This window comes from Lissotriton helveticus, chromosome 12, assembly GCF_964261635.1.
Source record: "Lissotriton helveticus chromosome 12, aLisHel1.1, whole genome shotgun sequence".
Classification (NCBI taxonomy): domain Eukaryota; kingdom Metazoa; phylum Chordata; class Amphibia; order Caudata; family Salamandridae; genus Lissotriton; species Lissotriton helveticus.
In genome coordinates, this window is record NC_136073.1 from 563,078,258 (window position 1) to 563,104,798 (window position 26,541).

The window sequence follows — 26,541 nt, forward strand, 5'->3', positions numbered from 1 at the left end:
TAGGCATAGGCGCGGTATTGTCCCAGACCGGTTCTGACGGGCAAGAGTATCCAGTGTTATACATCAGCAGGAAGCTTTTTACCAGGGAAGGCAGGTATTCCACCATTGAGAGGGAGGGTCTAGCAATTAAGTGGGCCGTAGAGAAGTTGTTTTATTACTTAGAGGGGAAACCATTCACCCTCCACACCGACCACGCACCTCTGAAATGGATGCACCAAAACAGCAGCAACAACCCTAGGGTACTAAGGTGGATCCTCTCATTGCAACCGTACTCCTTTACTGTAATGCTCCGCAAGGGAAGTGAGAATGGGAATGCAGACTTTCTCTCCCGAGTGTTTCCTCTCCCCGATCGGGAGAAGCCAAGGGGGGGGGTATGTGACAGGGCGAGTATGCTCCGAGAAGAACTACACATTGACTGGTGGTCCACCACTCCCCTGTTACCCGCTTCCTTTGCTTCCCAACAGCCGCCGGACCCCCCGTGGAACGAGGAGCCAGAGACATGCTGGCCGAACGAAACTGTATGCAGCGGTCCCTTTAACTATGAGGCATGGGAAGACCTAGCCCCGCCCAACTACAGACAGGAGGGAACTTCAAAAGGGAGACCAGCGGCGAACGGCGTTTCCCTGGTGGAGAAAGGTGAAGCGATTGCGGAATACGGAGAGGAGTCTGGAGAAGGAGAAAGGAAAAGAGAGATGGAGAGCGGAGAAGGAGAAGCGGACCCGAAGCCAGGAGGCCACCGGTTTCACGCTTCGCCCCGCCACGCTCCCACGGGAGGGGCGTGGCTCCAACAGGTACGGGGCCGAGTGGCGGTTTGGGTGGTACGCCGAGTCCAGCCTCCGTAGTGATTGTATAGCCCCTTTGTAAAGCTCCCTTCCTTAACCCCCTCCCTACACGCGCACTCCTTCACTGCGTGTAACAGTGCACCACTTCACCGGTTTTCATGACCCCCGGTCCCCGACTTGTATGGTCTCATTCGGCGATCTGACACGGTCTCTCTCTCTTCCCCTTTTACATGCCTGGGAGACGGAGAGGACCCGAGCCAAGCCCAGTGAAGGAATCGTCCCTGAAGCAAGCTGGAGCCATCGCGGAAGACGCCTTTTGATCCCGCAACGTTTGCCAGAGAGTGAATCACCAGCCGGCAAAGACATTGTTACATAAAAATAAAGCCTTCGTTAAAATCACTCCTGAAAGAGTCAGCCTCTCACTCACCTTCCGCTCCATTAACAAGCCCGGTGGAAACCGACCCCAGTCAAGTCAACCCCCCTACCCTGGGACAGGGGTTTTAGATTCCAAATGGATTTTCCCTATTCATGCCCTTATATGGGTACAATTCACGTTGCCCTTATATAGGCACAGAAATAAAGCCTTTATTTAGGCATAGCCCATGCTACCCAAATACAGGCATGGCTACTTGCATCCGTTCACCAAATGTCACAACGATTTCTTGTAAAACCAGCTTAAGCCGTTAGGGACTTCCCCTTGCTTGAATATTGATTTCTCCAAGAACTCAGTTAGTTTTACAATGAACATCTATTCCTTAGGGGTTCATTCATGACGTTCATATGCCCAACTTTACGTCAAACATGGCATTCCTAAACACCTTCAAGGTATAAATATACCTTCACTTGCTATAGCAAAGCATGGTGGTTCGGAGCAGTACGGTGACCTACTTGCCCGATGCAGCTCGCTATAGCAAGTGCCGAAGGAAGCGGACTCTCTAGCTGATGCACTGATCAGGAAGCTGTCCTCCTTGCCTGGGAAATCCAGTTCCAGTGTTTCTGACTCCCCTTGTGGGGTGTTGGGAAATTGAGTCCCAAAACAGAGATACCAGACCTCCTTCATTCTAAGGTATGGAGCTGATTAGAACCTAGAGAAACCTTTGGTAGATTCTTGGCAAAAACTAAACCTATGCTAAAGACCATACTTACTTCTTCCCACGTACTAGACCTAGATTAGGTACATTGGGGTAGGCATATTTTAGAAGCACCAGTTGAGTATTTTAGCCTGTGTTATTTAAGTATGTATTTGTATATGGCTTAGAAACCATACAATGCTATTACAGTATTATTTTATAATACTATTCCTGCTGTACGCATTTTACTTTGCATTCTGTCTAACGATTGTTGCAGTTCACCTCTCTTGCATGAGAAATAAAACTGTTCAATAAACCTTTTTTTGAAAACGCCCGTCTCACTATTTCTCTGCAACTCTGTAGAAACGAAGCATGCACAATTGACTGAGTGAAATACTTATCTATTGTTTTCACGACTCTGAAGATAGTTATTCCAGTCCTAGGGAAACAAAGTTGGCATGTTTATGCGGTTGTCAGAAACTAATCTCTTCTTGTGAATTCGAGAAAGTTTCTAGTGACCTCTGAGCTAGCTGGCACTCACAAAAAAGTTTCGTATATTTGATAGAGACCTACTGAGATAAGTCCTACGTCATATCTATGGGATATATTATTCCAATGCGCAGAGCCTATTGGGAATATAGGAACTACACTACTGGGCTGTTGGGACTTCACGTTTTTCATACGTGCCCGGCCCTAAGTGCTCTGTGTCAGCGGGTGGGGTCCAGGACACACAGCCTTGCTTGTTCTCTGCCTGTAACGCTCTGAAGAAAGCTGGAGGGGCTAATATGTACTTCTGCTTTTGGTGCCCTGCGTTAGTGAGCTTCTTTTAGTGCTCTTGCCAGGACTTGCAGAGTGGTCCTTTTGCCAGCTGATGGTGCTGTGGTTTGCCGGGCTTTTTTCCCCTGCGTGACATATGGGGATTATATGGGACTGGCTCCTCCCCCCCATTGTCCTCTATGGGCGTTTTCCAAGTGACCTTAGGTCATGGGGCACCTATATATAGCCTGTTTTGGCTGGTGCGTTCTCAGTGTTTTGTCTGTTTGGTGTTGGCATACTATGGAGCCTGATGTGAGGTCGCTGGTCCTTCAGTGCAGCCCTCTTTGCTGTCCATGTAACCCTTGATTGAAGCTGTGGTTGAGGTTGCTTTTAAGACCTGGGAGGGGTAGCCTCTGCCTAAACTTCCAGGGAAGAGCTGGTGGAGCCTGAGGGTGATGCTGAGGAGCGTCGGCGGGTGGTATGTTCAAGGTCCTGAGATGGTGTATCTTTTACAGCATGTTCGGGAAAACTTGCGTCTCCTTACCACTTGTCCATCAGCTGATGAGGATGATTTTTGGGCAAATTATCAACAGGTGAAGCCTGAAACTGTGCCTTTACATAATGTGATCTGTAGAGTGCTGTCGCATGAGAGGAAGGAGGTGGAAAAATCAGCCTTCTCTCAGTTTCTATCCCGCCGTTATCTGGTAGACAAGTTTGTGGAGGAGTTTCCATCGGTGGTTAAGGTGGATAATCTCATTGCTGGCATGTCCACTCAGGTGAATATGGTTTCCGAGGATGCTTCCCCCCTGATGCAGTGGATAGGATAGTAGATAGTGTGGCTAAATGGTGTTATGCTGCTGTTAATTTCTCTGTTTGTGTGAACACTTACACTACTTACACTGTGCAGTCTTTGCTAAAGGACTTTCAGGCCTTGTCAGATCATATGTCTGAGGGTTCAGATTGTTTGGATCTGCTGGCACTAATGGAACAACAGGTTCGCTGTTTGTCAGATGTGTCCTTTGACAGATTGTGTGCTTCTGCGGCTACTTCTGGGGGCGGCTGATGCTGCTCGTGGACATCTGTGGATGCACAGCTGGAAGGCTGATGCTGTTTTGATGAAACTGGCCTTTGAGGACCCTAAACTGTTTGGCCAGCAGCTTGAGGAAATGGTCAAGAAGTCGGTGGAGACCAAGAAGTTGATAGCACCAGAAAGACCCTTTACAAGAGGCAGGGGTTTTGTGTTTAAGAGGGCTTTTCCTTCCGGCTCTGTGAGGGGTTCTGCCCAACCCTTTCATGTTAGTGGTCCCAGTCAGGGCACCCCATTTCCAGACAAATCCCGGTTCCAGTCTTCCTCTTCTGCTGCCAACCCCCATCCTCCCAAAGCCTGACTGCCGGATAGCCTCTCCAGTGGGAAGGCACCTTCTGGATTTTCAAGACCAGTGGGGGAAGGACGTGTCAGATGTCTGGGTCTTGCAGGTCGTGTCCGAGGGGTATCGCTTGCAATTTTCAGATTCCTTCTTCCGCGAGACTCCTTTTCTGTGAGGTCCAGTGCATTGTCTTGCACTGTTGGATGGGATTCGGCAACTCCTGGACAAGGGGGCAGTGGTTCAGGTTCCCAGAGAAAACATTGGCTGGGCTCACCCCCAGTCAACTGATCTGGGTTTATTCCATCATCATTCTTTATCTCACTCCACCACCCCAGTTCAGACATGGCCATATGCAAATCAGTCTGACCCTGTGCCTCATGGGAACAGTCCAGCCCGAACTGTCAAGCCAGTCTGAACTGGGGTGGTGGAGTGAACTAAAGAATGATAATGGATAAAACCCAGATCAGTTGACTGGGGGTGAGTGTTTGATTTTCTATAACGCTCCGTCCATCATCCCCTTTGGTATTGCTTTGTTCGCCCTAAGTTGGCAGGGTATGCCCAGACGTGGGTCCCTTGCTTACTCTGCCAATGGATTCAAGATAGCCTGGCTGATGAGGGTTATGAACCCAAAACCGGTCCCAGGATAATTGTTTCCTGTCCAGGGAAGACATGGCTTGGCAGTTCGGGCTGGACTGTTCCCATGAGGCACAGGGTCAGACTGATTTGCATATTGCCATGTCTGAACTGGGGTGGTGGAGTGAGCTACAGAATGATGATGGATTAAACTCAGATCAGTTGACTGGGGGTGAGTGTTTGATTTACTCTAACGTTCCATCCATCATCCCCTTTGGTATCGCCTTGGTCCTCCTTTTGAGCCTCTGGATGAGGTTTCCTTCAATTGTCTGACAGAGAAGGTGGTGGTTGCTGTCTGTTCCGGGCGAAGGGTGGGAGAGATTGGTGCTTTGATGTCGGTTTCTCCGTTTCTCCGTTTCTTTCTGGATAAGGTTGTTCTTCAGCCTGGCATGGCTTTCGTTCCTAAGATTCCTTCTCGTTTTCATTTTTTGGTGGACATTGTCCTTCCGGTTTTATTTCCCAACCCTTCTTCATCTGAGGAGGTTAGTGTGAACTCCCTCGATCTTTGAAGGGCTTAGTCCATTTATTTGGAGCGTTCTTCTTCTTTTCGGAGGGCTGATTCCCATTTCATTACTTTTTGTCTTCCAAATAAGGGTCCTCATCCTTCTACAACCTCCATTTCCTGCTGGATTAAATCTGCCACCGTGAGGGCTTACCAGGTGTCTGGGTCTTCTTCTCCCCTGCCAGTGAAAGGTCATTCGACGTGGGGGTGGCTACTTCTTGGGCGGTCTTTCGGGGGGCCTCTCTGCGTGATGTGTGAGCTGCTGTTCCTTGGAGTTCCCATCACACTTTTCTTTCCCACTATCGTTTGCAGTTGGGTGGGCTTTTTTCCTACTCCTTTGGGGATCATGCCCTGTCTGTGGCAGAGGGTGAGTCTGATCCTTTTGTATCTTGAGCTGCATTGGTTTTTGCATGTTATTATTATATCACAACTTGGTTTGATTCCGCATCCTTGGTGTTTCACTGGTGTGTTTTTCCCCGCATTTGTGTCTGTAAATAGTCACTGGTTTGCTTGTGTATTGTATCATGCGTGAGGACTGAATCCAGGAAGACGGGCGAGGAGGTAATGCCCCAGTTACTTACAGTTAATCTTCATTACTCCAAGTCCTGGTCTTCCTTGATGCAGTCCTGAGTCCCACCCTCCGCGTTTGACTATTTCCTGTTTTCTTGTGTCTTTTGGCGTGGTATGTTACAGGAAGTGCTTTGTTTGTTCCTCCCTTTTGGGGTGGTTCATGGGTAACAGAGGCCATCTTGGGGGAACTTTTTGAGTTTCAGCTAGGGACTTGGTTCTGCCAGAAAGGAGAAGTATCATGCGGGAGGACTGCATCCAGGAAGACAGACGAGGAGGTAATGAGCCAAGGAAAGAAGGGACAAGGCCCCTCATGCCCGCACATGGAAGTCTGCTTGGATGCCGTACACATCCGGGACAAACAAAAAACAAAACGAGCACCAATATTGCCACCTAATTTCTACAAGGGCCTGAGATGACCACTCAACCTACTGATCTAAACAGTAAGTCTCGAGACAAATATTTTTTAGTTCAGAATAAATCAATTATTTTAATCTCATATTTTGTCAATACATATTTAGAACAAATTCACATAATTGAAAACATTGCTTACTTCACTCCACATTTACTCACAACAACTATTCTTGCATTCTATTCAATCATTCAACCATACATACACATCATACAAAACATCGAATACATTTACATCAATTATTAGAAAAAATTATTCACAACCATAATTACACAAAACAGCATAGGAAATAATTTCAGTTTATCAAACAGTTTTTGTTTCAGAACAACACTCCTAATGCTGTATGAAAAACGGTCTACGCGTTCGAAAACCCTTTGTTCAAGGGAATTCTCTTCAGGACCATGTAGCTGTGAATGGAAAGACAGGCATGAGTCAGTCTGATTAGAAGACCACCCCTGTAACACTTCTAGGTGAAAGAAAGGGGAACCTAGTCCTACCTCAAAGGTGCTCAATTTCTTGTGGGCTCTGAAACAAACACAAGAACAGCCCAACTTAGTATCAAATATGAATTAGCTCGAGCTAATTGATATTTGATACTAAGTTGGGCTGTCCTTGTGTTTGTTTCAGAGCCCACACTTAAAGAAATCGAGCACCTTTGAGGTTGGACTAGGTTCCCTTTTCTTTCACCTAGAAGTGTTACATGGGTGGTCTTCTAATCAGACTGACTCATGCCTGTCTTTCCATTCACAGCTACGTGGTCCTGAAGAGAATTCCCTTGAACTAAGGGTTTTCGAAAGGCGTAGACCGTTTTTCATACCGCATTAGGAGTGTTGTTCTGAAACAAAAACTGTTTGATAAACTGAAATTATTTCCTATGCTGTTTTGTGTAATTATGGTTGTAAATCATTTTTTGTAATAACTGATGTAAATTTAATCTATGTTTTGTATGATGTGTATGTATGGTTGAATGATTGAATAGAATGCAAGAATTGTTGTTGTGAGTAAATGTGGAGTGAAGTAAGTAATGTTTTCAATTATGTGAATTTGTTCTAAATATGTATTGACAAAATATGAGATTAAAATAATTGATTTATTCTGGACTAAAAAATATTTGTCTCGAGACTTACTGTTTAGATCAGTAGGTTGAGTGGTCATCTCAGGCCCTTGTAGAAATTAGGTGGCAATATTGGTGATCGTTTTGGTTTTTGTTGTAAGTGAGGCTTGTCCTTATTGCCCGTGAACCCAGACCCAGTTTTGGTTACGGTACACATCCGGGAGGCATGGTCCCTGGGAATTAGGCAAAAGGATTTTTTAAAACGTGGTTATCACCAAAACTCGTTTCTTCTCTAGACTTTTTGATAAGGAAACTCTGGTACAGTGGTCCCATGCCTGGATGATGTTAGCATCTTATGATTCTCCAGGAAGGCAAGCTGAACTATTCGCAGCAGACAAAGAGTCATTATGGCCTTTCATTTGGGGGTCGTACCAACATTGGACCATATCTCAAGTGTTAAAGTTGACTTCTTGATGATATATGCAGGGTATGCCGAAAGGTTGTGGAAACAATAGTACATGTACTATGTCTGTGTCCTGTGTAATTAGAAGCTCACTGGCAATTTTTTCGGTCAGAGATTAATACTTTGAAAGTTCGAACATGCAGGCAAGCCGTTATAGCAGTCTTGAACCTGCAAAATACTGTACTGACTGCTAAATTAGTAAGATTTATGTCTGCATTCATGACCATGCTCAAGTCTCAAGAGATTAAAGGTTGAGTGGTGGGCCATCTTCATAGTTCCTCTTCTTATTAACTATTAGAACATTGGAATGTTGGGAGCTCCATTGAAAACAATGGAGTGCTCCGGGCTTATAATGGCTGGTATAAGCCTGGAGCTCCAACATTCCAATGCTTCTTTGTTCACAGCTCTGGCTGTGAACAAAGGCTTCAAGGAGCCTGAGGCAATCCCCTCACGCTCCCATAAGGCTTTGTTCTTTTTTGTTAGAACATTCTGCCCTCTAGTGGCAGAATGTTCTAATAGCCTTATAGCCCTTTGTAGCTGGACTATACCGGCTATCAAAGTCCCTATCCCTTGTTAAAGGCCCTCGCCTTCGGCTCGGGACTTTAACGCTGGAGAGGGCCTTTAATAGCCGGTATAGCCCTATATGGCGGGCTATAAGGCTATATTAACTATATATTCATGTTTTTTAAGGTTGGCTTTTAGATGTCACTTTAGGCGTGTTTCCTCCCTCCTGCCATTTCTTTAAAATATGTTTTAGATATTATTAATCAAAACACATCATAATTCAAATTTTCTTGAAAAACAAGTTTTTTACTACACATGTTTTATCTCTCCATGCAAATATCGCTTCATGTCCTAGGTTCTGTTAGTTAAAACACATAGCATCCCAAATCACCAGTATGCATATTATGAATTCTTATAAACAGACCTGCTCTCCTTGGCACTTTGTTTTTATACAGGCACGTTGGCACTTTGTAGGCTATTCTATATTTCAGAGTAAGGTTTAAAGTTATATGATACTTATTTCTAACCATTACAAAATGTTTTGCTTTTGTTTTGTTTTTATGACATTTCTGATTGCACCGCAAATGCTTTTCTTGTAATTGCTTTAGGATGCACTGCTATTGTTTTACTTCTATTATATGCTTGTTTGATTTACAAAGGTTTCTATTAAATATGCAATAAATATATTACCAGTATTTCCATATCTTTCCAGTGCTCCTTTCTCCCTTTTCTGCCTTTCTCTCTCTTGCTCTGGGTCAAACTCTTAATATGAAAAATAAGTCCCAGTCCTAGTCACCAAACATGAGTGGGAGTGCCCATCCACTACAACACCAATTAATTAGAGCATTACACCTACCGTACCTAAGATCTATGGAGAACCTACAAACCACATGTAATGGTGTCTCAAGCGTTCCTGTTCCGCAGTTTATTTTAGACTAGGCCAAGTAACCCTGCTCAACAAAGGATCCCATGCATGTACCTTTTCTCTTAGTGATGGCATCGATCAAGGGGTTCTCAGGTCTGTCAGCAAATTCCTGGCCTTTGTTCACCAAAACCTCTTTAACAGCTTGAAGTCCATGCACAAACACAACAGGAGTTGTTCCGAAGTATAAACTGTACACCTGGCCATACTTTTCTGCAAACTGAATAAAAAAAGTCTTTAAATACAATCAAAGAGGCATCTTACATGTCATGGAAACAGTACTCAATATAAAAACAAGCATTAGCAAAGTCACTAAGTACCTCCTTTGGAATGCAGTATAGCATGGCTAAAGATTTTTAAAAAGCCTTTGACATGACTGCCCGCATCATTTTTGGGGGTCCATTTCATGCGGTTCAAGTGAAAAAGCATTTGTTGAAAGCGAGGGTAATAGCAGCAATGGGGATGGAAACAACATGGTGGGCGCGGGTTGAGGGAAATAACATGGAGGGCACAGGTGGGGAAGCACACGGGTGACCAAGCAATGGGGGATGTATAGTGTGGACACGAAAAGCACATGGCAAGAAAAAGGAGGGTGCTGGTGGAGGAGAAGCAACATGAAATATGGGGTGGGAAAGAGAATCAACAGGGGAGAAGCACATGGGCAAGAGTGAGTGTAATATGTAGGGGGTGTAGAGAAGCACATGGGTGACACTGAGCAACTCAGAGAGCAGGGAAGAGAAGAACACAGGGGACACAGTTGGCAAACCGTTGCATTCTCGTGGGGTGTTTAAAAAACAAGAAAAAAGTAGTGTTTGAAAAGCAAGCAGTGTAAGCATCGAAGCCAGCCAAACAAAAGGGACCTTAACGAGGCTCTGACAAGCAGGCAAACAAATAAGCAAGCACATGAGAGTGACAGGTTAAGTCAACTAATGGTAGGCAATGGACAGGCTCCAAGCACCTGTATGTTCTTGGTAAGCCCTCAATATGTCTTGCACGTGCCAACATGTGTGATGTTTAGTAGACTCAACATAATGAACTTGCATATATTGCACATAAGTAACTGTTCCAGGATTGGTAGAAGTCTTCCAGAATGACTTTCTATCACAACAGTAAAATTCCCCCAAAGTCATTATTAAATTTCCATAGAAAACAACACTCCCAAAACTAGGGCTTACAATATGATGTTAGAGCACTGTGAATATTTAGGAGGACTCTGACACCGTTCAGCAGTTATAGTGCCTGTTTATTAGATCTTGCTATGCAAATCAACAATAAGACAGGTAAGTATTACTTCATATTAATCTGTTGTTGGTGGTGTGTTCATCCTTTTTCAATGATATTTCCGTTTTATAGATTTCCGCTTGAAGGTCCTCAGAGTCTTTTGTTTTGGTAATGCATTCTATCCATAGTCTAAACCAAAGTGTTATCTACTTTGGTGTGTCCTGGCAGGGAAAAGAGGGAAGTGGATAAAATATACCAGAAGTAACCCTGGGCAAGCTCTCGGAGTTCGCTGAGATTCGTCAACTATGCATTCCATGAAAAACACGTAGTCAGGGAAAAAATCCAGGGAAAAAATCCGCTCAACCACGTAGCATAGCCAGCTTCTAACCTGCACCCACAAATGCTTTGATAAAGCAACTTTACATGTTAAAAAGGATATAACCAATTCACAAAAGTGAACTTTGACATTGGAAAATATCAGGCAATGAGAGAGGTGATGATTTTGGGGTCCCTCTTAACCTAGGGGGAGGACCAAGTAGATGCCTTGAACATAAAGAGCATATCATGTTGAACGATTCAGTGGTGGTCCCATCCTCTTAGGACCACCCCAAGCACAGTAATTATGGGCAAAAATACAATCCCAACCAAAGGCCCTGCAAAGCATTATGGGACAAGATTAGCAGTGGGCAGAGAATATTATAGTATCCAATATCAAAATAATTCTACAAAGAGCTGCAGTTCATGTCATTTTTGCTTCATTTAATGTAACGTTTGCTTTTGTATTTTGGTCAATTGTAATTTTCTCATGTACCAGTTCTGTTCCTATTGTGACACCTTTGGGTAAAGTCGGCGCTATATAAAAACGCACAAATAAATAAATAAATAAATAAATAAACATGGGGGCACCTATGGTACCCCCTACATTTGCATGCACAACATGCATTTTTACCATTGCGGCAGGTGCTGCTAAAAGCACCGCCCGCCGCAATGTTAAAAATGGGTGATGTGCCCGCCAGTGTGGTGGGCGCATCCTAATCTCCCCCATGGGACCACCGCACATATGGCGGCGGTGCCGTTTTCCGTCAGGATGGCGGGCGGAAAAAGTCAGCCCGCCATCCTAATGATGCCCCAATGTCTTTTGCCATTTCTACAGCAAAGTCTTTAAGCATAGGACTAGCACAGAGCTGTCCTTGCCGAGCTGTAAAATGACAAAAACCATTTACCACTCCAGGCACAGTATTACAGCTTTGAATTGGTAAAATACCAACCAAGCCAACCTAAAATGAGTAAAAGCAACCCCTGACACAGTGTTTTGCTCTAATTAGAGCTCTTCAGAAAGCTTTAGCTTTGTCCAGACCCAAGGAAGCACCCAGTATAAGTAAAAAAATACCCTTACAGGCGTAGAGTGACGAATAAATTATGCAAAAAAGAAGCTGAGAACTCTGGGTAGTTCTCAAGTTTAGGTGGAAAGCAGCTCCTGTATAGAGCACTCTCAACACCAGCAACACTCTAGATCTGCTCACCTCAAATGTCTGCTTTTCTATCAAAGTCTTTAAGCATAGTATTAGCACCGTGCCATCCACGCCGAGATAGAAAAAGACAAAGTCTTTGGCCATTTCTACAGCAAAGTCTTTAAGCATAGGACTGGTGCTGTCCTTGCCGAGCTGTAAAATGACAAAAGCCATTTACCACTCCAGGCACAGTATTACAGCTTTGAATTGGTAAAATACTAACCATGTCAACTTGAAATGAGTAATAGCAACCCCTGACACAGTGTTTCGCTCTAATTGAGCTCTTCTGAGAGGTATAGCTTTGTCCAGACACAAGGGAAAACTCAGTATAAGTAAAAACAAATACCCTTACAGGCATAGAGTGATGAATAAATTATGCAAAAAAGAAGCAGAGAACTCTGGATAGTTCTCAAGTTTAGGTGGAAAGCAATTCCTGTATAGAGCGCTCTCAACACCAGCAACACTCCAGATCTGGTCACCTCAAATGTCTTCTTTTCTATCAAAGTCTTTAAGCATAGGACTAGCACAGTGCTTTCCTTGCCGAGCTGTAAAATAACAAAAGCCATTTACGACACCAGGCACAGATTTACAGCTTTGAATTGGTAACATACTAACCAAGCCAACCTGAAATGAGTAAAAGCAACCCGTGACACAGTGTTTCGCTCTAATTAGAGCTCTTCAGAGAGGTATAGCATTGTCCAGACACAAGGGAGCAGAGTTCTCTGCTTCTTTTTTGCATAATTTATTCATCACTCCATGCCTTAAGGGTTTTTATATATATATTACCTACTGGCGGTCGCCAGTAGGTAGTTATAGTTAGGACCTAGTTACCATAGGAAAATGGCAACATTCTATTCCCAATAACTTTGGCGCTGATTGACGAATCTTCGTGAAATTTTCGAAACTAATTATTTGTTGATATCAGCTCCTATGTTGAAAGTTTGGGGGTGATTTGTTAAGGGGGGGGCCAAGAAAAAAGGGGGCCCCAAAACATGTTTTCTCCATGTTACTTTCCAAAGGAAACTTTAGACAAGGCTAGAGGTTGAACGGATGAACAGAATTAACCCCAAATTTGGCAGGGAGAAGGGTCTTGGTCTAGAAAGCATGCTTTTGTTTATTTGGTGTAAATTAGTTCAGTAGTTTTTGAGAAATATCGAAATTTACAGATATCGATATTTGGAAATTCTGCCATCTGATTGGCTGAGGCGTTACTAGCACGAGCTTGCTGCTGATTGGCTGCGAGCGGTGCTAGCAGTTGCAACAAGGAAGTGTTGGCCGCCATTTTTTGATTCCGTTGAAGCGAGTAAGGGGAAAAAAGGGCAAAAAAGTGGGAAAAAGGAAGGTAAGAGCACTTTAACTTCTATGGAGTGTTTAGGGGGTGCGAAGCGAAGTATTCACCCCTACCGGTGTAAGTGGTCGGCTACAGAAATTAAGTGAGGTATTGCATAGAGTCTGATGCGGGTAAGGTGAGCTGATGCGGGACTCGGGATTAAAGCATGAGCCCAAATTGTGTGTCTTATGCTGGGAAGTCATGTGCCGTGGCCGCTGCACTACAGTTGTGGAAGTAGTGTCAGCATGTGTTTATAATTACTAGGACGAACTACTGACCTGTACTGGTCTGAAAGTCCTGGGATACGGAAAATATGTGAGGTATTGTCTAGAGTCTCATGCTGCTAACCTGAGCTGCTGCCGGAGTCGGGGATTAAAGAGTGAGCCCAAACTGTGTGTTATATGCTGTGAAGTCATGTGCTCTGGCCGCTGTGTCACATCTGTGCAAGTAGTGTCAGCATGTAGTTATAGCTACTTGGATGAACTTTTGTTTCAAACATTGTAGCTTGTTTATGGTGCTTAGGGGGTGTTATACAGGGAGTGTGAAGGTAAATTTGCGCGTATCAAATCAATTCGGTATTTGTGAAGTGCTAACTACTCACTCCTACGGGTGTGATGGCGCTGGGGGGGTAAGCTGAGATGCTGACTGACTCAGGGTAAAGTCGCTGAACTACTGACCCCTACCGGTCTGAAAGTGCGGGGTATGGAAATAAAGTGAGGTTTTGCCTAGAGTGTCATGCTGTTAAATTGAGCTGCTGCTGGAGTCGGGGATGAAACCGTGAGCCTAAAGTGTGTGTGGTGAGCTGTGAAATCATGTGCTCTGAGCACTGTGCCACACCTGTTCAACTTGTATATGTTGCTTACGTGGTGTTGTATAGCGAGTGAGAAGGTAAATCAAAACGGCATTTGTAAAGTGCCACCTACTCACCCTTCTGGGTGAGTAGAGCCGGGATCAAAGCGAGAGGTCTGTGCTGCAAAGTGAGATGGTCTGACCGCTGCGCCACAGCTGTGTGGAAAATAAATTTTGGCGAGGGTCTGGGAGTTGCCGTTATCTTGCCCCAAAATAGCAGGCCTAAGTTGTAAGTTATAGGGTGGCTCTAAAAAGAGCCCTTGTGTTCATTGGTTGGAGCTACATATAAGTGCGGATGCACAGCTTCAAGTTATTCAAGGAAACTCGGTTTCCTTTATCTGTGAAGTGTACTCCATCACTTCTGTATATATCTGCCATATCAAAACGTATGTTGTTGTTGATGTAGATGGAGCCCATTTTGTGGTCTCTGAGGTATGCAGACACAGCTTTGTTGACTTTTTTCTGAGAGTTTTCGATCTGAGGAAAAAATAGTTTGGACCATTTCCACTTCTGTCTTTGGCATATATTGGAATATACAAAGACAGTTTGAGGCAAAAGTAACATCAATTGTCCAAAGGTGTCCTTCATAAGCATTTCCAAACCTACCCCAGTCAATGTGCCTAGGTGGTTTCCACCACAGTGCACAATCATGAGGTCAGGATGTTGGAGATGCAAACAGGTTTTAACCAAAAGCAACAATTGGTGACACTTCAATCCTCTCTGTCCAAACCATTTAATCTCCGCATTTTGTAAACCTAGGTCTAAGTCAATACGTCTCTGTTCTGCATACCTCTTGCACCAGAAAACATAGCTATGTCCTACGATCCACACTAGCATTTTGAAGGTATGGCTGGAAGGTATGGAAAGATGTCTGCAGCTCATGCAGTTCCTTCGTAGAATAAGAGATATGTTTAAAGATGGGAACTAGTTTCTTTTCGCATACAAAACGGTACCTGATTGGGAGATGAAAAGCATTGTTTTTTAAAAGTAGGGTGCACATTCGTTTTGTGGAAAAGTATCTTTGTGATTGGTTAAGAAAAAGCAGTTTGCACGTGGAGTACATATTATAGGATAAACTTTGCTCAAATCAACCACACCTGCTACTTGCATTTGGAAGGCACTGTTCGAACTTAAAACAATCGTGAACTTTTAACCTGCACGTGCCGTTAAATGTCCGAGAAAATGTTGCAAAAAAATATTAACCCGGCAAATTACCTCCCAATAAGCTTAATTGACGTGACACAAAAGCTTTTGCCCAAGTTCATCTCGGTCGCTTGCAGTCTTGGATTGATGAAAAACTTTTTAACACCTTTGCAGGCTGGTTTTATGAGTAAAATCTCAACTATTGAACAGATTTTCAGATTGCAACTGATCCTTTGGAAGACAGTGATCTTGGAGGGTGGCAGCCTTTACCTAACCTTTGTGGGTCTTAAATCCGCATTCGATATGGTCCAGCGTGATCAGCTCTGGGTTCTTCTCCTGGATATGGGAGCACCAGTTTATCTATGCCACAAGCTGAAGCGTCTGCATCAGGATACGTATGCGAGAATTAGTTTTCTTAAGAAAGGTAATTTGACAGCTCCCTTCCCAGCAGGGAAATTGACAGCTCCCTTCCAGGTAGAGAAAGGGGTGAGATAGGGATGTGTGCTTGCGCAACCCGGTTCTCCCTCTTTTTTAATGGTCTACTTGAAATCCTGCTGGGGATAAAAGATATAGACTCACCAAGGCTAGCGAATCGTAAAATACGCATGTTAATGTTCGCGGATCATACGCTGTTACTCTCTATAACTCCAATGGGTATGCAGCGAGTATTGGAGGAATTCTGTAAATTTTGTAGGAAGAGGGACTTGGAGATAAATCTCCAAAAAACTAAATTTATGGAAACACCAGTAACTGCCTACCGCAACATATGGAAGGCAAGCCCCTAGAAAGGGTATCCACTTTCGACTACTTGGGTCTTACCCTTAATGACAAGATGGACTGGGGGACCCAAGTAAAGAAAGCAAATCTGAAATGACAAAATCCATAGGGGATATTTTAAAAGTATATAAAAACTGTACCCAAAAACTTGGAGGACCACCTGCTGAAATTTATAAAACCCAGGCTAGGGGAGCGTCATTTTACAGAGCTGAACTCTGGGGCTCTTGCCCATCCCATGTACTCTTTATTACAGAGAATACTTTCCTCAGACAACTTTTGAGTTTACCCAAAAGTACTCCTGTAACACCGTTAAGGATGGATTTGGGTATCGGCCCGATTGGCGATATAATTGCCTCCCGTCCGCTTTTATTTTGGCGTCGCCTATGGAGCACGCCTGAGCTCTTAAATTACAGGGAGGAACTGAAGGTTGTTATGTCCATCTTAGGAACAGGGAACATTCCATGGTTGTCCTAAATTCGTAATACATGTCATACATTAGGGAGGACAAACATGTGGTTGACACCTGAGGAGACCTGCTCCTCTCTTTCCAAAAAAAACCCTTCAACTCACCTTCAAAGAACATAAATTAGCCCAACTCTTGCAGAGCACTAATACATGCACTATGAACTCCAGGTTTCTGGAAGTCAAACAGCAATACAAGTTAGAATTAGCATTAGACAATATTCAACCATTTCTTGCTACAATTTAGGCATGGGGTGCTGCCGCTTAGGGTATTTACAAATAAATGGAAGGGAAGCCTTAAATTGGACTGCCCCGGTTGTGAGTTGACTGAAGAGACAGAACTTCATGTTCTTCTCTTTTGCCCGGCGTACAGAAGGCCAAGGTCCAAATGGGTGCTTCAGTTGTGTAGAAACATGAGAATTAGAGAACACACTGAGGCATACAGGTTACTAAAATATGAGTCACACCCATTGTTTGTCTTTGCATTTTCTAGATTCTTGTTTTCGATGTGGTGCCTGCGTAGAGCCATTATAGAGAAACAGAGCTGAGGAAATACTTTAGTGTGTCCTTCTAATGTTCATGTTGTAACTTAATTATGCACTCACTTCCATGAGAGAAATTGCTTTGAAATTTTTTTCCTAACTTTTAGCTTTTTCTTCTCTTTTAATTGTTTTTAACAATACTCGTTTTAAATGTTCTTAAAAGTGATAATATCTGCCCTGTGTCTAATTAGTATCTAAGATTGTTGATCGTTGAGTGACCTGTGGTTTCCGGGTCTGCAATAACCTCATAATCTTGCACTTTAATGCTTTTGTTTTTCTCTTTTTGGCCTCCGTAAGAATATTTCTTATTTGTCTCCAATATGTGTAAATTCTATTATAATGGAAGCTTGGTTTTATATGTATGTTTTATTCATTGTGCTTTTATGGCTACATAGCCGAAAGAAAGTTTTTTTTTACTTGACTTGACAAAAAAATATTGTTAGGTTTAAAAAAATTGATGAACTTTTAACCTCCATGTGTTGTAGAATGTTCTAGAAAGTGCGTTGATAGAATACGTTGGATTTCTGACTTCGATGTGCACTTTAATATTAGAAAAACTGTTTATATAGAAAAGTAGAAAGACAGTCATAGAGAGAAGTTTTAAAAGCTAAAAGAATCAAGGAACTATTGTAATTTGTTCTTTATTACCTACTAGCTGTCGCCAGTAGGTAGTTATTACTGTTACCGGCCTGAAAGTGCGGTGTTGCTCAGAGTGGCATGGTGCTGATATGATATGGTGCTACACTCGGGCATGAAACAGAGAGTCTAAACCGTGAGGTCATTGCTGAAAAGTGATGTGGTCTGGTGTTTGTAGCATACATGTGCAAGTAGTGTTAGTAGGTGTTTATACCATACAGGGAGTGGGAAGCGAACTACCGACCGCTACTGTGTGTTGGTAGTATACTTGAAGCGGGAAGCGAAGTAGTTACGCCTACCGGGATTGAAGACTTGGGGATGAAACTGAGCTGATTGCTGTAAAGTGATGGGCTCTGGGCACTGTAGGATACTAGCAGCTGTGGTATAAGTGTGTAAGTAGAGTTAGTACGCGTTTACAATATATAGGGAGTGGGAAGCGAACTACTCACCCCTACTGGTGTGAAGACTCGGGGAACAAACCGTGAGCCTAAATTGTGAGCTCATTGCTGTAAAGTGATGTGCTCTGGGAGCTGTAGCAGCATACCTGTGGAGGAAGTGTTAGTTTACGTTTATACAATATAGTGAGTGGGAAGCGAAATACTTACCCCTACCGGTCTCAAGACTCGTGGATGAAACCATGAGCTCATTGCTGTAAAGTCATGTGCTCTGTGTAGTATTCAAATGTAGGTCATAGTAGAATATTAGTATGTAAGTCTACTAGAATCTACGTATGTAATGTTAGAATGTAGGGCTGTCATGAGGGGAACCTTGCAGAGTTTGTACACAGTGCTGGATTAGAGGGTTGCCTTATAGTCTGCTCCTGTTGGTGGTTGTTTCAGATGTCTTGTTTTCTTGTAATAAATCTACTTTTTGAATCCACTGCTGTCTGCCTCTTCACTACATAAATTTGGCGACGAGCGGGAGAAGGTAAAAAGAAAGTACCACTCAGCAATAATTCAAAATTGCGTTTATACCATACAGGGAGTGGGAAGCGAACTACTGACCGCTACTGTGTGTTGATAGTATACTTGAAGCGGGAAGCGAAGTAGTTACGCCTACCGGGATTGAAGACTTGGGAATGAAACTGAGCTGATTGCTGTAAAGTGATGGGCTCTGGGCGCTGTAGGATACTAGCAGCTGTGGTATAAGTGTGTAAGTAGTGTTAGTACGCGTTTACAATATATAGGGAGTGGGAAGCGAACTACTCACCCCTACTGGTGTGAAGACTCGGGGATTAAACTGTGAGCCTAAATTGTGAGCTCATTGCTGTAAAGTGATGTGCTCTGGGAGCTGTAGCATACCTGTGGAAGAAGTGTTAGTTTACGTTTATACAATATAGTGAGTAGGAAGCGAAATACTTACCCCTACCAGTCTCAAGACTCGTGGATGAAACCATGAGCTCATTGCTGTAAAGTCATCTTCTCTGTGTAGTATTCAAATGTAGGTCATAGTAGAATGTTAGTATGTAAGTCTACTAGAATCTACGTATATAATGTTAGAATGTAGGGCTGTCATGAGGGGAACCTTGCAGAGTTTGTACACAGTGCTGGATTAGACGGTTGCCTTATAGTCTGCTCCTGTTGGTGGTTGTTTCAGATGTCTTGTTTTCTTATAATAAATCTACTTTTTGAATCCACTGCTGTCTGCCTCTTCACTACATAAATTTGGCGACGAGCGGGAGAAGGTAAAAAGAAAGTACCACTCAGCAATAATTCCAAATTGCTTGCTTTTTGCTGAAGACCCGTTTTCTTTGTGTAACTATTTCTACTCATGCCAGGGTCGTCGGCTCATTGAAGTGTCATCCAACTTCTGGTAGGATTTATATTTTACGCTTCCTCTGCTTCTTCACTACATTCTGATGCTGTACTACACGTGTGTAAGTAGTATTAGTATGCGTTTATACTAACAAATGCTTCATGGTCCTAGGGATGGCGACATGTGAGAGGCAGGGCATACAATGTCCCGGGGTGTGCATTCGCGGGACATTTGTGTTTGCTATTAGAGGGCTGGTGCATGACTTCCACCCTGTGATAGCAAATACTTGTTCAACTACTTGAAGCGAGAGGAGGAAAACTTCGTATCGCTTTAATAGAGGGGATGCGGATGGTAAATATGGAGAGAAAAGAAGAAACAAACAAAAGAAAACAGTGGGATCCCAACCTTTCTTTTAAATTAGGCCCCTGGTGAGTAATGTTCCGTGGCCAATCCAATTATTATATTGCGGGGTCTCTGTAGGACTGGGGATCTTAATGTCACATGTAAATTATGCGCGGAGGGGCAGAGAGACATTTTGCAGCCTAGGGGAGCACCACCTTCCTGGTTATTGTTTACTAATTGTTTGGGGGGTTCGAGGCCAACTGAAGTCCGGGGATCGCCACACTCCTGGGCTTTATTTAAATATGCAGGTGGGCCTCGGCAGTCCCTGAAGCCTCGGTGGTCCTAGGCAGTGCCTTATTTGTTCGGTAATCACACGGGGGGTACTTATGGTGTTATAAAGTGATACACTCATAGAACTCTTGCAGTTGTACAAGTACCCATGCCTTATTTGTCTAATAGTCAGTTAGATTATGTTTGGTAGGTGCACTCTAATATTAAATAAGTTTGTCCCTAAAATCTCCTATAAACAGATGCTTTTCACAATAAATAATAGACAAGTGTTGTCAGAAAAAGACCTATACACTCAGTTATTTATTTGAAAAAAAGTAACCTTTATTAAAACACAAATAAATAGAAAAGTAACTTTAATAGAAGAAACAGTATAATGAAAAAAACGTGGGTTGGACTCCAGTGGAAGCAGCGTAGGAAACCTGCAAGACAAAAAAGAAACATAAGTATGTGTGCTATGTGGAACAGGTAAAGCAAGGTAGTCCGAATGAAAGGACCATAGTGAGAATGGAAGGGAGGGGGAGTGTGTGGAAGGGAGAAAGGGAGGGAGAGTCAAAAGAAGAGAGGGAGGAGGAGACAGAGCGTCGGCCTACTGCACCCAGCCGTTAGTGTTTACCCTCCCGTCACCCGTGTGTCAAGGACACTGGGGTCTGCAAGAAAGAGTGTGGTTCAGCAAGTCCTTAAAATGAAATACATGAGGCCAAAGATTATGGGGCATATCATCAAGGAATGGCGATAACATTATCACCGCTTTAGCAGCAGGAAACTGCAGCTAAAGGGGCGATAAGGGGTTGATAATATGCCCTTGTGAATTCCCATAAAAGCTCAGGTTCTGGTGTGAACCTGGCCTTCTATGGGAATTGACAATGGCATATTATCAAGCCCATTATAGTGGTGATAATGTTATCGCTGTTGTTTGATAATATAGTCCTAAATTATTAGCTACGGGAAAATCGCTTGCATGCACCTGTGCACCCAGGGTGCTGCACCCAAGCCCCTTCCCCCGCACTGTGCTTAATTGTAGGTCTTGCACACCGAGGCTTCACTGCTCACCTGCCACCACTGGTTTGTCCCAGGACGTGTTGGTGCAAGCTCCTAGTCCGGGGTACGTTTGTACGGTAGACCAGGTCTCCGGTCGGGGACGGTATCTTGATACCACGATGGAAGGTCTCAGAATGCTTAGGTCATCATTGCGGGGTCAGCTCCCACTCCGCCCTTCTTGAGGCAATCAATGGAATGTCTGAAAAGGGAGAAATAATTTAATGGTGGAAACGTCTGGAGGTAAAGGAAGGTTTATTTCAAGCTTGATAGAAAATAGGAGTTGTGTGCATCCTTCGTTTTTTAAGTACGATCTACCAACTGTTAGTGGTAATCGTGGTTCAAAGAGGAGACGGAGTGCTCGAGAATTCACAAGGTTAAATAATTAAACATTATACGAAGGTTTTCGTAGAAATGAACAGAGCGCATGCTAGAAGCATAATGTGCGCGTGTAATGCAGTGGCGGGAACCTGTGTGCATGTACACTTAGTAACAAGCTCACTACAGTGTCCTAAAAGCCAACACCCCGTCTCTGTAGGGCAGCGCTGCCCGCTGGCTCAGGCCTACAGTACGGTCGAGTAGGAGCTTAAAATGAGACCGATGTGACTGAATGAGGTCAGAGATTACATCATTACGCATGGCAACATCGCTTTTTCACACGTGCGCACTCAGGGTGATGCACCCCACACCTCCTGCAGCATTACGCTCAACAGGTGTCTGTAGGGCAGCGCTGCTCGTAGGCTCAGGCCTACAGTATGGTCCATCATCCCCTTTTGTATTGCTTTGTTCGCCCTAAGTTGGCAGGGTATGCTCAGACGTGAGTCCCTTGCTCACTTTGCCACTGGATTCAAGATAGCCTGGCTGATGAGGATTATGAATCCGAAACCAGTCCCAGGATGCTTGTTTCCGGTCCAGGGAAGACATGGCTTAGCAGTTCGGGCTGGACTGTTCCCATGAGGCACAGGGTCAGACTGATTTGCATATGGCCATGTCTGAACTGGGGTGGCGGAGTGAGCTAAAGAATGGTGATGGATTAAACCCAGATCAGTTGACTGGGGGTGAGTGTTTGATTTGCTCAAACGCTCCGTCCATCATCCCCTTTTGTATTGCTACAGTATGGTACAGCAGGTCTTTAGAATGAGACAGAGATATGACTAAATGAGGTCAGAGATCACATCATTACACATGACAATATCGCTTATTCGCCTGTGCGCACTCTGGCTGATGCATCCCACCCCTCCCGCAGCACCGCGCTCGAGAGGTGTCAGTAGGGCAACACTGTCTGCTGGCTCAGGCCCACAGTACAGTCCAGCAGGTCTTTAAAATGAGACAGAGATGAGACTGAATGAGGTCAGAGATCACATCATTACGCACGGCAATATCGTTTGTTCGCACATGCGCAGCCAGGCTGATGCACCCCACCCCTCCCGCCGCACCGCGCTCAATTGGAGGCCCTGTGCTCCCAGGCCGCTCTGCTTACCTGCTGTCATTGTTGTGTGAGCAAACACTAAGGGCAGCAGTGCTCACAATTCAGATGGAGTGTTGATTGCAGGAGAGTGTACACCTCACGGATCCCTTCGTAGATGAGGGGCAGTAGGGCTCACAATTTAGAGCCTGTGTTGATTGGCAGGATGGTGTGGAAGAAGAGGGTCGTGTGGCGTCGTGGTTATCCTATTTATAGGTACGCAAAGTGGGCTGGGCTTGCGTACGCCAGGCTAGCGTAGGAGTGTGAATAATTATTCTGGGGACCTGAGCGTTGTTCTGTTCCTATCTGGCCAGGAAGTGTACTTATGTGTGTTTCTTTTGTAATTTTGACCTCGCAGAGTGTGCAATTTAGATTAGTGTAGCATGTGTCGGGAGTGCGGAAACTATCGTTATTGAGATGGTGTTTGAAAAGATTGAATGGTGAACATTACATGACGTTGTCAAGGTTGTGGATATGCGCAGGCATGCATGTCAATGATGTGCAGTATTATTAAAAGTTTTGCTATGGCAAAGCGTACACATGTGAAGGTGCTTGGATGGAGGGAGGATCAGCAGTGAGGCTACGTCATTCACAGTGATAACGCTCATTACAGTCAAGCAATGTATGTCAAACGTGAATCTCAAAGTCTAACATATGACACACTACTGTACTGGTAAAGCCTAACAACAGAGCGTACAGCAATACAAATCTATACATTACTGTTTACTCTTTGTCACATGTGATCTAGGATGTGCACTCTGCCCGTGGCTGATGATACTCCTTAGAGCCACCAGTACCCAGGCCGCAAGGCAGCACAATAATGTTCACACACACCAAGGGCATCGTGCAACACATATTTTGTATTTAATGGAACGTTTGAGATGCATGGCAATCACACGTGGAAGGCTAATGTATAAGTATGGGCGTAAAATCCATTTCGCGGGCGAATTTGCGGATTTTTGGCAATTTCGCGATCCTCGAATCGCGCGAATTTGCCCAACATTCCGCAAATTCGCAAGCTACGAATTATTTTGCTTGGTCGCGCTTGAAAAACACAATATCGCGCGCGCGGCGTTGACTTACCGTGATTCTGAGTCCGCCGAGTTGTTTTTCTCCCGGTTTGCGTGTGATGCGCCATTTTCGATCTTGCTGCGTGATCGCGCGAGAGTTTTTCTAACGCAATTACGTCATCGCGGCTTGCCATCTTGCACAGCGAGAGTTTGACAACACGAGTACCTCATAAAGGCCCGCAATCACGCATTGCGGGAGTAAACAATGCCTAACAGGTAGATGAGGAGCGCAGCTGACTTCCGGCGGGAGATTTGAACAGCTCGCGTTCCCGAATTTGCAAAAATTGCAATTCTGCACAAGAAATCCACCGCAGGCATCATAAACCTTCTGAAAATGTTGATTTTTATCAGAATAATTCCTCAGATTGACATTTGGCAGCACTTTTTGGTGCAAGGAGTCAATTTTTTTTGGGGGGGGGGGGTGGGAGGAAGGAAGTGCCCCAGAGTCTCCAACTTCCTGTTCCTGCCCAGCAGGCTCCTCCCAGTGCTTTGTCCATGTCCTGGTCACTTTTGATTTGGATCTAGAGCTGGAAGGATTACTTTTTGTGGCTGCTGCTGGATATTTGTATTTGAGGACTTTTGGGACTTTGGAGTTTGGATCACTTTTGGATTTGAGATTTTACAAGTAAGTTGGTGTTGTTTGTTTGGGGCATTGCAGTTGCTGCAACTACAATTTTAAAAACTTTTTCACAACTGTAAAAAAAACTATATTCTGGCCTGTGGGTAGCCACAGTATCCAGTAGGCCCAGGGTTAGTCATGGGTGCATGATACAACTGTTTCTGTGATTTTTTTTTACTTAATTCTCATTTATGTCATGGAATTTTAGCTGTTATATGTTGATTTGTTTTTTAATTTTGGGGTCCCTGTGAAGCCTTACTAGCCAGTAGGCCCAGGTGCAGTGAGTGGTGCATGGTCCTAGTCTTTCTGTGGGGTGTCTTGAATTGAAACATCCTTGAGGGCATGGATGGCATTGGATTGTGGTGATTTTTGTGTGTTTTTCGACTTTTTGGGGTGTTTTTGGGGCCTGGCCATGTGGGTGGGGGCCATTTTGAGGCCTGGTCCAGGCAGGGCCTGGCCATGTGGTGGGGGTCAAGGGGCCATTTTGAAGCCAGGCAGTATGCTCAGGCCTGCACCCAGTTTGCTTTGCTTTCATCCAGTTTATGCCCAGGGGTACTGAGTGGTGCATGGACCAAGTCTTTCTGTGGGGTGTCTTGATTTTAAACACCATTGAGGGCATGGATGGCATTGGATTGGGGGGATTTTTGTGTGTTTTACGACTTTTTGGGGTGCTGTTGGGGCCTGGCCATGTGGGTGGGGGGCATTTTGAGGCCTGGTCCAGGCAGGGCCTGGCCATGTGGTGGGGGTCAAGGGGCCATTTTGAAGCCAGGCAGTGTGCTCGGGCCTGCACCCAGTTTGCTTTGCTTTCATCCATTATGCCCAGGGGTACTCAGTGGTGCATGGACCTAGTCTTTCTGTGAGGTGTCTTGAATTGAAACATCCTTGAGGGCATGGATGGGATTGGATTGTGGTGATTTTTGTGTGTTTTTCGACTTTTTGGGGTGTTGTTGGGGCCTGGCCATGTGGGTGGGGGCCATTTTGAGTCCTGGTCCAGGCAGGGCCTGGCCATGTGGTGGGGGTCAAGGGTCCATTTTGAAGCCAGGCAGTGTGCTCAGGCCTGCACCCAGTTTTCTTTGCTTTCATCCATTATGCTCAGGGGTACTCAGTGGTGCATGGACCTAGTCTTTCTGTGGGGTGTCTTGAATTGAAACATCCTTGACGGCATGGATGGCATTGGATTGTGGTGATTTGTGAGTGTTTTTCGACTTTTTGGGTGTTGGGGCCTGGCCATGTGGGTGGGGGCCATTTTGAGGCCTGGTCCAGGCAGGGCCTGGCCATGTGGTGGGGTCAAGGACCCATTTTGAAGCAGGCAGTGTGCTCAGGGCTGCACCCAGTTTGCCTTGCTTTCAACCATTATGCCCAGGGGTACTCAGTGGTGCATGGACCTAGTCTTTCTGTGGGGTGTCTTGAATTGAAACATCCTTGAGGGCATGGATGGCATTAGATTGTGGTGATTTTTGTGTTTTTCGACTTTTTGGGGTGTTGTTGGGGCCTGGCCATGTGGGTGGGGGCCATTTTGAGGCCTGGTCCAGGCAGGGCCTGGCCATGTGGTGGGGGTCAAGGGCCCATTTTAAAGCCAGGCAGTGTGCTCAGGCCTGCACCCAGTTTGCCTTGCTTTCAACCATTATGCCCAGGGGTACTCAGTGGTGCATGGACCTAGTCTTTCTGTGGGGTGTCTTGATTTTAAACATCATTGAGGGCATGGATGGCATTGGATTGGGGTGATTTTTGTGTGTTTTTCGACTTTTTGGGGTGTTTAACTGATGTTCCTCTGGCTTCCATTGCTTTTAGGTGCACAAGAGAACCACCAGTGCCAGGAAGAAGTCCTGCAGCGGTGTGTGCAGCACAACGTCACGTGATGTCATGTGTGGCCACAGACAAGACAACTCTGCAACTAGTGCAACTGTGGCCTGCTGTTCTGACATCTGAAGAAGATGGCCCCAAAGAAAGGTGGCCGTAGCGCCTCAGCGAAAAAGGTTGCCAGTGCCACTGCCAGTAAGAAGGAGCAGAAGAAGCAAGTGGCACCACCTACCAAGGAGACTGGCGTGCCCACTGACACCTTTTTTGGGGAAAAAACTACGCCTGCAGCAGCAGCGGTGTCTGCCGGGGACCAAGCTGGAAGCAGCACCTCCGCTTCATTGGGCTCAGTGCCACCACGCCAAGGTAGGTCCAAGACCATGAGTGCTTCTGCGGCAGCCACTTTGGTTGTTCAATCACCATCAACCAGTGATGTTGGCTCATCACAAGAAAGTACCATCCAATCAACGCCGGGTGTAACTCAGCTGACGAGTGTTCAACAACCACAGCCGCAACGACAACCACAGGTGCAACTAGTACAAGCGCAAGTTCATGGGCAAGGAGAGGCGCAAGTAGAGCCGCAAGTAGAGGCGCAAGGAGAGGTGCAAGTAGAGGCGCAAGGAGAGGCGCATGGACAGGTGCATGGAGAGGTGTAACTAGAGGT

At 44.9% G+C, this 26,541-nt stretch overlaps 1 protein-coding gene across 1 annotated transcript in view; it reads right to left on the reverse strand.

Annotated features, from left to right (window-relative positions):
* The window catches only part of LOC144798061 (cytochrome P450 2D6-like), a 346,978-nt gene that overhangs the window by 263,506 nt on the left and 56,931 nt on the right, over positions 1–26,541 (reverse strand). Inside the window, exon 2 of the mRNA XM_078668833.1 lies at positions 9,090–9,252. Coding sequence (XP_078524959.1) covers positions 9,090–9,252 — 163 coding nt within the window. The remainder of the gene's footprint in view (positions 1–9,089; positions 9,253–26,541) is intronic.